This window comes from Bufo gargarizans, chromosome 3 (assembly GCF_014858855.1).
Source record: "Bufo gargarizans isolate SCDJY-AF-19 chromosome 3, ASM1485885v1, whole genome shotgun sequence".
NCBI lineage: Eukaryota > Metazoa > Chordata > Amphibia > Anura > Bufonidae > Bufo > Bufo gargarizans.
Window position 1 is genome coordinate 128,994,908 of NC_058082.1, and position 13,308 is coordinate 129,008,215.

The 13,308-nt window shown below is 43.9% G+C and overlaps 1 protein-coding gene across 8 annotated transcripts in view; it reads left to right on the forward strand.

The window, feature by feature from the left end:
- ELF1 (E74 like ETS transcription factor 1) overlaps positions 1 to 9,481 on the forward strand; it is a 104,204-nt gene extending 94,723 nt beyond the window's left edge. For all 8 annotated transcript variants that reach the window (XM_044283812.1, XM_044283809.1, XM_044283816.1 and 5 more), the window contains 5 exons: positions 909 to 1,067; positions 1,381 to 1,464; positions 4,524 to 4,716; positions 5,765 to 6,193; positions 8,379 to 9,481. In XM_044283812.1, the coding sequence (XP_044139747.1) occupies positions 909 to 1,067; positions 1,381 to 1,464; positions 4,524 to 4,716; positions 5,765 to 6,193; positions 8,379 to 8,985 (1,472 nt within the window). In that variant the 3' untranslated portion in view covers positions 8,986 to 9,481. The remainder of the gene's footprint in view (positions 1 to 908; positions 1,068 to 1,380; positions 1,465 to 4,523; positions 4,717 to 5,764; positions 6,194 to 8,378) is intronic.
- The last annotated feature ends 3,827 nt before the right edge of the window (positions 9,482 to 13,308 follow it).

Here is a 13,308-nt window from a genome sequence, read left to right on the forward strand (position 1 = left end):
AATCTGCTGCTTGGCATTTCACCTTTTGGGTTATATTCTGCTTTCTAAGTAATTTTTTTGCAAGGTCACTAAAAAACAAACCTAACTTCTAAAATAACAAAAAAGGTCTAAGGGTACTTTCACACTAGCTGTTTTCTCTTCCGGCACGGAGTTCCGTCATAGGGGACTGCTTGCCGGATCATTCTGCCTCAAGTGTGAAAGTACCCTAAGACGGCCATAAACTTTGGACAGAATGGGTCGTTATGTCCAATTTCCACTCCTTTAGCTAGTGGTTGTATAACTTATGCAACTCAACAGTTTGCACTAAGAGTTGGGCTGAAAATGTGTGCTTTGTCACACTATTGTTTTTCTTTTCCGGCATAGAGTTCCGTCACAGGGGCTCTATACCGGAAAAGAACTGATCAGTTTTATCCCCATGCATTCTGAAAGGAGAGTAATCCGTTCAGGATGTCTTCAGTTCAGTCATTTTGACTGATCAGGCAAAAGATTAAACCTTAGCATGCTACGGTTTTATCTCCAGCGAAAAAAACTGAAGACTTGCCTGATTTCAGATCCGGATCCAGCATTTTTCCCCATAGGAATGTATTAGTTCCGGTACTCAAAAATGTGAAAAAAGATACAAGACGGATCCGTCTGTCCGCATGACAAGCGGAGAGACTGATCCTCATCTGGGTGCGTCTCACAAATACATTCAGTCACATCCAGATCAGCGGATCCGGCAGGCAGTTCCGACGACGGAACTGCTTGCCGGATCACACTGCCGTAAGTGTGAAAATAGCCTTATTAGCCAGTGACTGACTGAAAAGCTAGTCCATATGTCTCTCTTGTAGATTTGTATTGGCCGTTATTTTAGGGAATTTATATATATTTTTTAAAATGATAAACACTTATTTTATTTATCTTTTTAGCTAATATATTTGGATCATCTGAAGATGAGCTGGTTGTCACTCCAATTACACATGTATCCGTCACCGTAGATGGGATTCCGGAGGTAATGGAGATCCATCAGAACATGTATGAAGAGCCAGCAGAATATCTTCCTGATGAGCAGCCGAAAAGGAAAAAAGGTATGACAGGCTCCCAGCCACTTGCTTGAGGGGGGTGCACATCCGCTGGTAACATGCTACGCATGCGGTGGCCCTGTGCATTATTTTAATGTCATATTGATGTAATTGTACCATTCACCCAAGGCAAATGTTTGAGCTTCACACTTACTTGCTTTAGTAAAATTCTAAATGTAATAAACTATCTGAAAGTGGAAAGCCATGGAGGGGTTCACTATATGAAGTACTGTCACTTGTCTAGCTGTTTAGATTGCAATCAGCCTAAAGATATCTTTAAACAATCTAACATTTCCCTTTTTATGATATTTTCCTTCAGGGAGGAAACCAAAAACGACTCGCTCGGAGTCCCCCACCACTACCCCAAATATATCTGTGAAGAAGAAAAGCAAAGACGGGAAAGGTAATGCTGTAGCTTCTCAACATAACATCCATCCATACCTATTCATTTACCTGAGTGTGCATGTTATTTCAGAACGTGGAGAGAGATAAGTGCCACTTATGCCTGGAAAGAGCCAACCTGTCTGAGCCTCCATTTCGGCTAGCAAGAGATGACATTTGGTCATCCTTAGACAAGTTAGATTGTCAGCAGATAATGTCCGATTTTGAGGGATGTTCAGACATTAGCATCCAACTGTCCCCAATGGGGCTCACAATCTAAGGTCCCTATCAGTATGTCTTTGGAGCGTGGGAGGAAACCGGAGTACCCGAAGGAAACCCACACAAACGCGGGGAGAACATACAAACTCCATGCAGATGTAGTCCTTGGTCGGATTCAAACCTAGGACCCCAGCACTGCAAGGTGTGGAAACGTATCAGACAGGATTAGAATCTAGCAACCTACGGGTGCAAAAGTGTAACTGTGAACAACTTCATAGAAACATAGAATGTGTCGGCAGATAAGAACCATTCGGCCCATCTAGTCTGCCCAATATACTGAATACTATGGATAGCCCCTAGCCTGATCTTATATGAAGGATGGCCTTATGCCTATCTTCAGTAGTCCTAAAGTCTATCAACTTATTCTTAAGCTGACCATACACATGCTATAGCTGTCGGCAGACGAAAGCTCTCCCTCCCATCTCCCTCATACTTGTTTCGGTCCGGCCGATGTTTTGTCAATGGCAGAGAGTAGAAAGCTTCTGCCAGACACTTGGCGAGGGCTTTTCTCCTGGGAGAAGAAAAGGATAGGTCAAAAAACATTAAGATTACCTGATCCTTCCTTCCCAATGTCATTTGTTTGAAAGGGGGGGGGGTTCCCCGGTTCCCCCACACACATTAGACCTTTGGCTTGAACCCGCTGTTAACACACTGGCTATAAGGGTCTTTAGCCATGTTGGTGATATTTCACATTTTAGACGCCCCTGGATTAGAAAAGGTTGGTTGCTTTCTTGGAGAAACTGTACCATAGCTGTCCATAAGTGTGGAGGAAAGCTTATCTAATCCTGGCATTAGCTAATGATGATTTAGGCTACTTTCACACTAGCGTTCGATCGGATCCGTTCTGAACGGATCCGATCATAATAATGCAGACGGAGGCTCCGTTCAGAACGGATCCGTCAGCATTATTTTAGCATATAACAGCTAAGTGTGAAAATAGCCTCGTACGGATCCGTCCAGACTTTCAATGTAAAGTCAATGGGGGACGGATCCGCCTGAAGATTGAGCCATATTGTGGCATCTTCAAACGGATCCGTCCCCATTGACTTACATTGTAAGTCTGGACGGATCCGCACGCCTCCGCACGGCCAGGCGGACACCCGAACGCTGCAAGCAGCGTTCAGCTGTCCGCCTGTCCGTGCGGAGGCGAGCGGAGCGGAGGCTGAACGCCGCCAGACTGATGCAGTCTGAGCGGATCCGCTCCATTCAGACTGCATCAGGGCTGGACGGCTGCGTTCGGGTCCGCTCGTGAGCCCCTTCAAACGGAGCTCACGAGCGGACACCCGAACGCTAGTGTGAAAGCAGCCTTAGGTGTACATACCAACAATCCTATTACCCAGTGCACAAGTGTTTCGTTAGTATGAAAGTTGGTCAGCAGTCAGATACCATCGAAGTTGTATTTTGAGATTCTGTTCTGCGTAATTGATGTGGTGGGATTCTCCGACTGCCTTTTCCCAACTATTTATCTTGAAGGTTTATCCTAGTTCCCTTTCCCACACAGGCATAAAATAGGGTTTGTTATTCAGATCCAGAGTAAAAAAATAAAAATTAAAATTATAATAGCATAGGGACAGGCCTCTCATGTTTGTAGGGCACAAAAAAAAAAAACTAATAGTGAACGAAGGGAAATGGGGAACAAAGGCATAGTCATTATGAAATGGTGAATTTGTAAATGCTGATCGAACCAGAGAGTGAGTATTTAATATGCAGCGACTCAATCATAAGGTGGCATCTTAGGGTACTTTCACACTTGCGTTGCTGGATTCTGGCAGGCAGTTCCGTTGCTGTAACTGCCTGCCTGATCCGGCAATCTGTATACAAACAGATCCCATTTGTAGACTGATACGGATCCGTCTCACAAATGCATTGCAATACCAGATCCGTCTCTCCGGTGTCATCTGGAAAAACTGATCCGGTATTTATTATTTTTAAAGGCCTGCGCATGCGCAGACCGGAAGAATGGATCCGTCAATGCAGCAATTTTGATTCCAGAAACGGCACTAATACATTTAAATGGAAATTAATGCCGGAAGTGTTCCGGAATTTTGGATGGCGAGAAAAATGCAGCAAATACCGTGAAAGGACTGAACTGATGCATACTGAACGGAATGCTTTCCATTCAGATGCATTAGAATAAAACTGATCATTTTTTTCCGGTATTGAGCCCCGAGGACTGAACTCAATACCATAAAACTTTAAAGCAAGTATGAAAGTACCCTTAAAAGAGTTTGTTTAGGATGTCAATGCCATAAGCAGTCCAGTGTTTTATGAACTAGCCAGGTATATGATATTCAATAGCCTGAAGTGGAATGTGATGTCTGGGTGGAATGAACTGCTTGGTAGGAAGCACTATGGACTGGCAGGTATGTATAGCTGTTTTTGTAGATAAAAGCATCATCTGGTAGAAGACCTTGTTAATAGCAGAGGCCACTAAAAGGTGAGGGGCTTCAGTATTCTCCTCTGATGTGAAAGTGTTTTGCTGTGTTATCAGTGCTGCGTGGAGTTACAGGCCCTAAAACTTGAGTGTGTATTCGTCTTTTTTTTTTTTTTTTTTTACCATTTTTTGGTTCGGACAGTGTTTATCACCTTTCCAATGGATAAGTGATGTGTGGCTGGAATACACCTTGTTTTCAAAACTGTATTGAGTTGTAGATCTGTACTAAATAGCAGATCTGCTCATTGATGTACTGACTGTGAGATGTATCGCTGCTTAACTAGGACATAGGGAGCTACGTTATACTTTAATAAGACTCTGGCAGGAGAATTATATTCCTTTACAGTTTAACTTTTTTTTTTTTCCAGGTAATACCATTTACCTTTGGGAATTCCTATTGGCTTTGCTTCAAGACAAAGCTACATGCCCAAAGTACATTAAGTGGACACAAAGGGAAAAGGGCATCTTCAAACTGGTGGATTCCAAAGCGGTTTCTAAGCTTTGGGGCAAGCACAAAAACAAGCCTGACATGAACTATGAAACGATGGGCAGAGCACTCAGGTAAGGCCAGCCCCCCCTCGCCTGTTCCTCCTCACGGCACGACTGCAGTAAGGAGGACGTTGAATGGAGCAGTGGTCAAGCATGTGTCCTGCCACTTGGTTCAGTGTCTATGGAGCTGACTGAAACAGCTGAGCTCTGTACTCGCCTGTCTCCATCAGTCCTATCCACCTAGCATGCTCCACCACAACATTCAATCTCCTCACTGTAAGCAGGAATGGGGTGAGGGGTGATGACACATATCTGCCTCTGTGGATTTTTGTGTTGTGAATGTGCAGCGTTGTACAGTACCTGCAAGGTGGATGACATTTTGAGAAAACTCATTTAGGCTACTTTCACACTTGCGTTTGATCGGATCCGTTCTGAACGGATCCGATCATATTAATGCAGACGGAGGCTCCGTTCAGTACGGATCCGTCTGCATTAATAACTTAGAAAAATTTCTAAGTGCGAAAGTAGCCTGAGCGGATCCGTTCAGACTTTCAATGTAAAGTCAATGGGGGACGGATCCGCTTGAAGATTGAGCCATATGGTGTCATCTTCAAGCGGATCCATTCCCATTGACTTGCATTGTAAGTCTGGACGGATCCGCACGCCTCCGCACGGCCAGGCGGACAGCTGAACGCTGCAAGCAGCGTTCAGCTGTCCGCCTGGCCGTGCGGAGGCGAGCGGAGCGGAGGCTGAACGCCGCCAGACTGATGCAGTCTGAGCGGATCCGCATCCATTCAGACTGCATCAGGGCTGGACGGAAGCGTTCTGCTCCGCTCGTGAGCTCCTTCAAACGGAGCTCACGAGCGGACAGCAGAACGCTAGTGTGAAAGTAGCCTTAGCAGTGTAAAAAAAAATCTGTGGCAGAAACTGACCAGCTGTGACTCTCTGCTGCAGATTTCGCCTTTTGCAATGGAGATGGTGTAACTGGAATGTAACAGTTCATGAAATAATAGTAAGAAAAGACGGTGCTGCTTCATTACTACAAGCCACAGAGTGCAATAAGCAAAGTGTCCAGATCTTTTGCACTGGTTAACAAGGTGTTTCTCTGCGTATGTTGCAGGTACTATTACCAAAGAGGTATTTTAGCAAAAGTGGAAGGCCAACGCCTTGTCTATCAGTTCAAAGAAATGCCAAAGGATCTCATATACATTGATGAGGAGGACTCGAGCTCTGCAGAATACTCAGGAAATTTACATTCTCCAGTTTCTACTCCCAATCGAAATCAAGCACGGGCATCTAAAGTAGCTCCAAATGCTGGAACAAGAGGTAGCTCAACCACTGTTGTAAAGTCACCCAGGTCTTCAAAAATGAAAGAACTAGAGGAGCCTAGCCATCAACAGTTACTACCATCAGATATGCTGAGGACAGTGACTCCTCAGCCAACTCACCTTTATCGGACAGTCCATTTAATGTCTGGACAGGCTATTCCTGAACAAGGCTTAACATGCTCCATTCCAAATGAGACATTGCCTTCTGTGCAGACTATCAGGTGAGCCTTCATTTACAGTGTATTGGTTCTAGTAGTATTTTCTTTGTCTGCGAGTTACATTCCAAACACCACAGAGATTCAATGACTCTGTGAGTAATTAACAGAAGTGTAATGGACAATTTACATTATTCCTAATAAATACATAAAATGCTATGTGACCGGTGGAATGGCTGCAGCAGGAAGGAGTAGGAACAGCTCAGTGTCAGGGAGCTCAACATTGCCCTTGCAGGCTTTCTACTCTAGCCTAGGGGTGGGCGATATGGCCTAAAATCTATATTGCGATATAATTTTAAACATGTGCGATATATATCGCGATATATTGTTTTCTATATTTCGGGGGGGGGTCAAACTTCTTTTTTTTTTATACTTTTTTACTTAAGGGCTAGAACCCTGGTCATATTCGCCCTAATAGAGCTCTATTAGGGTGAATAGGACTTTACACTCTCCCTGCTGCTCTGTGCTTTGTGCACACAACAGCAGGGAGCTGACCATGGCAGCCAGCCTCTCATGTGCCCCCCAGTCTCTGATCATCCCCCCAGGCTCTTATCAGCCCCCTTTGGTAACTCAACCTCCCTCCCCAGTATTTAATCATTGGTGGCAGTTTCCACAGGGTCCCCTTCCTCCCCCCTCATCATTGGTGGCAATGGGCAGTTCCGATCAGTTACCATGGCAGGCAGGATGCTACTGAAGTCCTGGCTGCCATGGTATGTTAGTGAGCAGCATTATACTCACGTGCGCCGTGGCCGCCGGGCGCTCCTTCTTTTAGGTCTGTGCGGCGCAATGCGCCGCACAGACAGAAGAAGGAGCGGCCACGGCGCATGTGAGTATAATGCTGCTCACTAACCTACCATGGCAGCCAGGACTTCAGTAGCATGACTCCCGGCTGCCATGGTAACCGATCTTCACTACCGCTCCGTGGTCATATCGCAGTCCGGCGATATGCACAAAATCCATATCGTGGCACAAATTTATATCGCCTATATCGCCCACCCCTACTCTAGCCCCATCTTTGATTTGACAATTTTTGATTGACAATTTTTCTTTATAGTCAATCATAGCTGGGTGACAAAAGGAGAGTCTGCATCAGATATAGCCAATCTCTTCTGTCGCCAACTCACTAATGTTTATTAGTTTCTTTTAGGGAAAAAACACAAGGAAATTGAGATAAAAATTAAAAAAATATTCATAGGTTTGAAAAAAAGTTTTGTTTGTAGGCCATATCTCCCAGCTCCTCAGTTGAGGCATATGTTTTTCTACTGCAAAACAAACACTGCTTACTGCTATAAAAGGATTGAATAAAATGTCTGTACAGTTGGATCCTCTTACTTGAATTGTAATAAAAACAAAAATAGCATGTGTCTGGATATTTAAGTATACGTGTACAGAATGAAATAATCTTAAAGGTAAAGTATCCTCCTTTTTTTTTTTTTTTATCCTCCAGTTTTTATTTTCTGATTTAGAATATATATATTTTTTTTCTATTTTCTGTACATGATTTATGGGAGTAGCCATCTCGTCTTAGCTGCTAACAGTTAAAGGGAGTCTGTCACCTCCATATGGCCATATACAGTGCTTACATGGCTCTGTAGCACACCTATACAGGATTGTAATGGTACCTTTGTTCTTTTCTTTAGACTTGCACCAGCAGGAAAAACAAAGTTTAATTAATATGCAAATGAGCACTCGCAAGTGTCCAGGGGCGGCGTTCAGTGTGTAGGTGCCCAGGCTGCTCTAGCCTTCTTTTCACTTTACTCCTCCCCAGCATCTTTGTCCTATCGATGAGGCAAGAGACTTGGAGGGCGGGCAAAGGCAGAGACTGGGGAGGAGTAAAGTGAAAAGAAGGCAGAGCAGCCTGGGCTCCTACACACTGAACGCCGCCCCTGGGCACTTGCGAGTGCTCATTTGCATATTAATTAAACTTTGTTTTTCCTGCTTGTGCAAGTCTAAAGAAAACAACAAAGGTACCGTTACAATCCTGTATAGGTGTGCTACAGAGCCATGTAAGCACTGTATATGGCCATATGGAGGTGACAGACTCCCTTTAAAACGAACCTCCTGTTTGGGTTGACCCAACTGGACAACTCTGCTGCGAGAGGTCATAAATATAGTGCTATGCAGTACAGTAATGCTGCAATCCGTTCTAGTTATCCTGCTATATCTTTATTCTTCTCCATTTCTCTTGTAGAACGATCCAGTCTCCAGGACAGGTCCCAGTTGTGGTGGGCCCTGGCAATCAGCAGCTGCATACTGTAACACTCCAAACCATGCCTCTCACCACAGTCATAACAAGCACAGACCCCAGTGCCCCAGCGGGGTCACAGAAATTTATACTTCAAGCCATTCCTTCCGCACAGCCAATGACCGTACTCAAGGATAATATGGTGCTACACCCTCAAAGAGCTGGCTCGCCTCCACCGTCCATTGTCCTGAGCCCTAGCCAGGTCCAGCAGGTTCTCAATGGCAGCGTTCAGGGGCTTTGCAATGGAACAGTAAGTGTGTCTTCATCTCCAGCCTTCTGTGCAACCACTCCAGTCATGACCTTCTCAACAAGCACTTCGCCTATGGTTAACCAATCTCCAGGCACAGTCATCACATCAGTTATCAAATCCCCAGAGTCCAAACAAACATTTGCTCCCATCATCAATGACCAGGGTGCCCAGGAAGACACAGAGGAGACTGCTGAGCAGAAATATCAGCCTTCATGTGTACTGGTGGTAGCCAGTTCAAATGGATTCCCAGCCCAGATGGAAATTAAACAGGAAAACGACCCATGGGAGTTTGACTCAAATTGATAATATAGAAAACTATATATTTAAGATTTTCCAAATGTGATGGGCTCTTCTCCAATATTCTCTATATTTTTTCAAAGCACATCTATATTTTTCATAAATCCTCTTCCCGGTATGTGATACCCTAGCAGTAAAAGTTTTAATTTCTGTTCAGCTGGTTTTGATTTTAAGCTTTTCTTACTTTTCCACATTCTGGAATCTTAATCAGGAAAGTCCATATTCTTCATCAACAATTCCACTTGGGCGTATCGCTTATTCCAGGACCCCTATGTTGAAGGAATGAGCCTTTTTAATTCTGTGAGGACAAAGTGTAACTGTCTATGATGCAAATATTTTTAAAGCCGTTTTTGACAATCTTCCGGTGTGTTCATTAAGCTGCGCTCTCCAAATTCTATTTTGTAAGCCTGTAAATAGGAAAAGCCAATAAAGCTTTGTATTCTAGCAGACTGCTCTGTATCCCCACACTGATCGAAGACTACTTCAGAGCCAGAATATAAAATATCCCTAAAATGAGAGATAACGTCACTGAGGTTTTGCACTGTTCTAAAGACATTTCTTTCCAGTCCTTTCTTCGTTTTCTTCTGATATACTTGTCTTTAGCAATAACTGCTGTGCCTTTGTTTAATCCAGCTGTACATTACAATATGGCAGGTATCCCGAAAAGCAATGTAATGGTATAGCGGAACTTTTTCATTTGTATATAGTGTATATTTACTTACAACTCTGGAAACAAATGCTAAATATCAAATGAATACAAAAATAATTTCTATGCATTCAGATAAATTCCAACAAAGCAAATAAATTTTATACCCTCAAGAGATCCATATATGTTTAGAATGCAAATATTATATTGTATTGATAGAGATGGAATTTGTATTTAAAAAGAAAATGTTAAACTGTTGAAATACTTTTCAAGCTGTTTTTTTTTTTTTTTTTTGTATTTTTAATTGGTTTCTTAAAAAATAAATCTATGTTCACAGAAAAACATTTAGGCACCCACTTTAAATGTGTTTGTTTTCCCATATCTGATCAGGGGATGGAATACAGTGAATGTTCAGATAAGAGCCCCCTAGTGTCATGTTTGAGACTAGTCCTCAGTCGTCTATGCACCTCTGCTATATCAAAGGTAAGTATGCTCAGACTGAGGCAGTACATTGATTCACTGAATATAGGAGGTAAGCCCACGATGTGAAATAAAATCGGTGATCTGGGGGAAGAAAATTAAAAAAGGTAAGTCTCCTGTCAAAATGGCTGGTCCCTATAACATTAGGGAACTAGGTGATGATATAATGAAGTGCACGAAGAGGTATGTGTGTGTTTTTTTCCCCCAACAACTTCATAAAGTTGGCCAGCAACACAACCCACTCTCCATATAGCGCTGCCGTAAGGTTGCAGCAGTGTTTGTATTATCTATCTTTACTGTACAGATTTGTTAATGCTATTGGCCTACATCGGAGTGTCTATGCAGCTCTAATGCAGATAACCCAGTGCAAAGCATATTGAGCTATGGGGTGTTCCCTGACTGCACATCCCATCTATTATCTGGGACTAGGAACCACACTTAGCCTGGCTCTCAACTGTCTCAACAGAGTGAGATTATAATGAAGCTAAAAATGCTTCATCTCAAAGTCCAAACTTGTCCCAGGGCACCCCTTAAAGGGGCTTTCTGAAACTTGGAAATTGCTGACCTATCCTTAGGATAGGTCATCAATATCAGATCGGTGGGAGCTGTTTTGGATGGTTGCCTGCACTGGCAGTCCACTGGCATACTGCAGCTCAGCTCCCATTCACTTGAATGGAAGCTGAGCAGCAGTACCCCGGCACGGACACTACACAGCAGACAGAGCCTTCTGCATCCGCCTCCATCCACTGTTCCTGACACCGGTGGTTGATCGGTGGGGCTGCTGGGTGTTGGTCCTGCACCAACCTGATATTGATGACCTATTCTGTGGATCGGTCATGAATATCTAAGTCCTGGAAAATCCCTTCAATTTAAACTGTACATTTTACATGGCCTAAATCTCCATTCAGACGTCCGTAGAATAGGTCCGCATCCGTTCCGCAATTATCTGGAACGGGTGCGGACCCATTAATTCTCTATGGGGCCGGAAGAGACACGGAGAGCACACTGCAATTGCGGACAAGAATAGGCATTTCTATGGGGGTGCCGGCCGGGTGTAGTGCGGATCTGCAATGCACTACGGATGTCTGAATGGAGCCTAAGGGTACATTTAGGAAGAAGTACTTATGGTGCTGCCATACAGTAAATCTTGAGGGGTTACTCACACTACAGCTAGTATAGAGTTCACTGGGTGCTGTATACTGGGAATGAGATCCTCTAGTGCCAGATGGAAGCTGGCACCATTTTTATAATTCATCTCTATGGCTTTGTTATGGAAAATAACTCTGACCCCTATAAAGGACAGCTGGCCAGAGCAACCAGTCGGGTCTGAGTGAGAGACGAGTACTTACCGCAAGTCTACAATGGATACCGACCTACAATTAGAGTTGAGTTCTGGCTCTGGAACTTTGTTCTAAAATGATAAAAAAAAAGAAAAAAAAAAAAGAGGAATCGTTTATGGATAACATTCAGAGGATATATAGATTCCTACTGTATAACCTAAAACAATGACTGCAGGAACGAGTAAACTTCCATACAAGCTGTGTGCTGACGCAGCACGACAGAGTATCTATTGCTTACGTGCTCGTTTTTACCCTTCTATTTTGGTCAGGAACAATGGTTTATTCAAACTCCCTATACATATGGACTCCCCTGTAAGATCCTGGGATTGCTTATTCTAACAGTTTTATTCCTTTATCCATATTTGATACAACTGCAGTCGGGGGAGCCAGGCTAATAAAGCTAGTATGTGTGGACAATCCCTACTTGCTAGGAGGGTCCTTTTGACAATAAGCTGATCACAAAGTGTGTGCTTGCTAGGATCCCCAGTGATCATCATCAGCTGTGATTGGTGGGGAAACCTGACAGTAACTATTCCTTCAGCCACCCACAAACTAAGCATTACATAGTGCTTATTCAGATCAATGGGTTGTCTGTGCAATGCAGGGCAGGAAAGTTCCTCTAGTGTGAAGGTCCTTTTACACAGACAAATATGTTAGGCAATTATAGGAAACAAACCAGATGTTCCTGATAATTACCTAATTGTCAGTCTGTCGTGTGTGAAGGCACCCCAAGTCCTGGCAAAGCAGAAATCATATACCCATTTCTCACAGAATACATACATGATTTAAATGATTAATGTCACACAGGGATGCACTGATACAGTTAAAGCTGTCAGTCGCTGAAGAGGAACGGCTACCGGTATAGCGAGCAGGGATCTAGAGGACAAACCCCCAATGGTCTAAAATAACAAATACTATACTTTGCTTTTTCTCCAGCGCTGTTCGCTCTGCCGCCAGGCCTCCCGCCACTACTTATTTCCGCTGAGGGCAGGGACTGGCTATAGCAGTCACATGCCATACACTTTAATTTCACATTACACAGCTAATCAGATAACAAGCAGCAGAGTGACCAGAATGGTGGAGCAGAGAATGGCGCTGGAGAGGTTAGTAGAACATTTTTTTTATTTTAAACCAAATAGGGGCTCGTCCAGGACTTTTATCTCAGACAAACCCTTTAAATGAGTGACGAGTAATACAGAATAATTTCCCTCAATCTGCTCAGCTTTTTCTGTGCTCTAGAACATGGTACCTGCAGAAACTGGGCACCATGTTCAGGGTGAAGGGTTCCTTTTAAGCCCATGAAATTACGGTATGTAATATAGATGTCACCTCCCTCAATTTCAGCTATAATATATCCACTCAATCATTTTGTATCGAGCGCCGTGGCCTTCCCACAGCTTAGGCTACTTTCACACTTGCGTTCGGGGCTCCGCTTGTGAGTTCCGTTTAAAGGCTCTCACAAGCGTCCCCGAACGCATCCGTACTGCCCTAATGCATTCTGAGTGGATGCGGATCCGCTCAGAATGCATCACACTGGCAGCGTTTGGGATCCGCTCCGCTCAGCAGGCGGACACCTGAACGCAGCTTGCAGCGTTCGGGTGTCCGCCTGGCCGTGCGGAGGCGTGCGGATCCGTCCAGACTTACAATGTAAGTCAATGGGGACAGATCCGTTGGAATTTGACACTATATGGCTCAATTTTCAAACTGATCCATCCCCCATTGACTTTCAATGTAAAGTCTCGACGGATCCGTCTGAAGCTACTTTCACACATTTTTTTTTTTAACAATATAATGCAGACGGATCCGTTCTGAACGGATCCCATCGTCTGCATTACATGAGCGGATCCGCTCTGAATGCAAGTG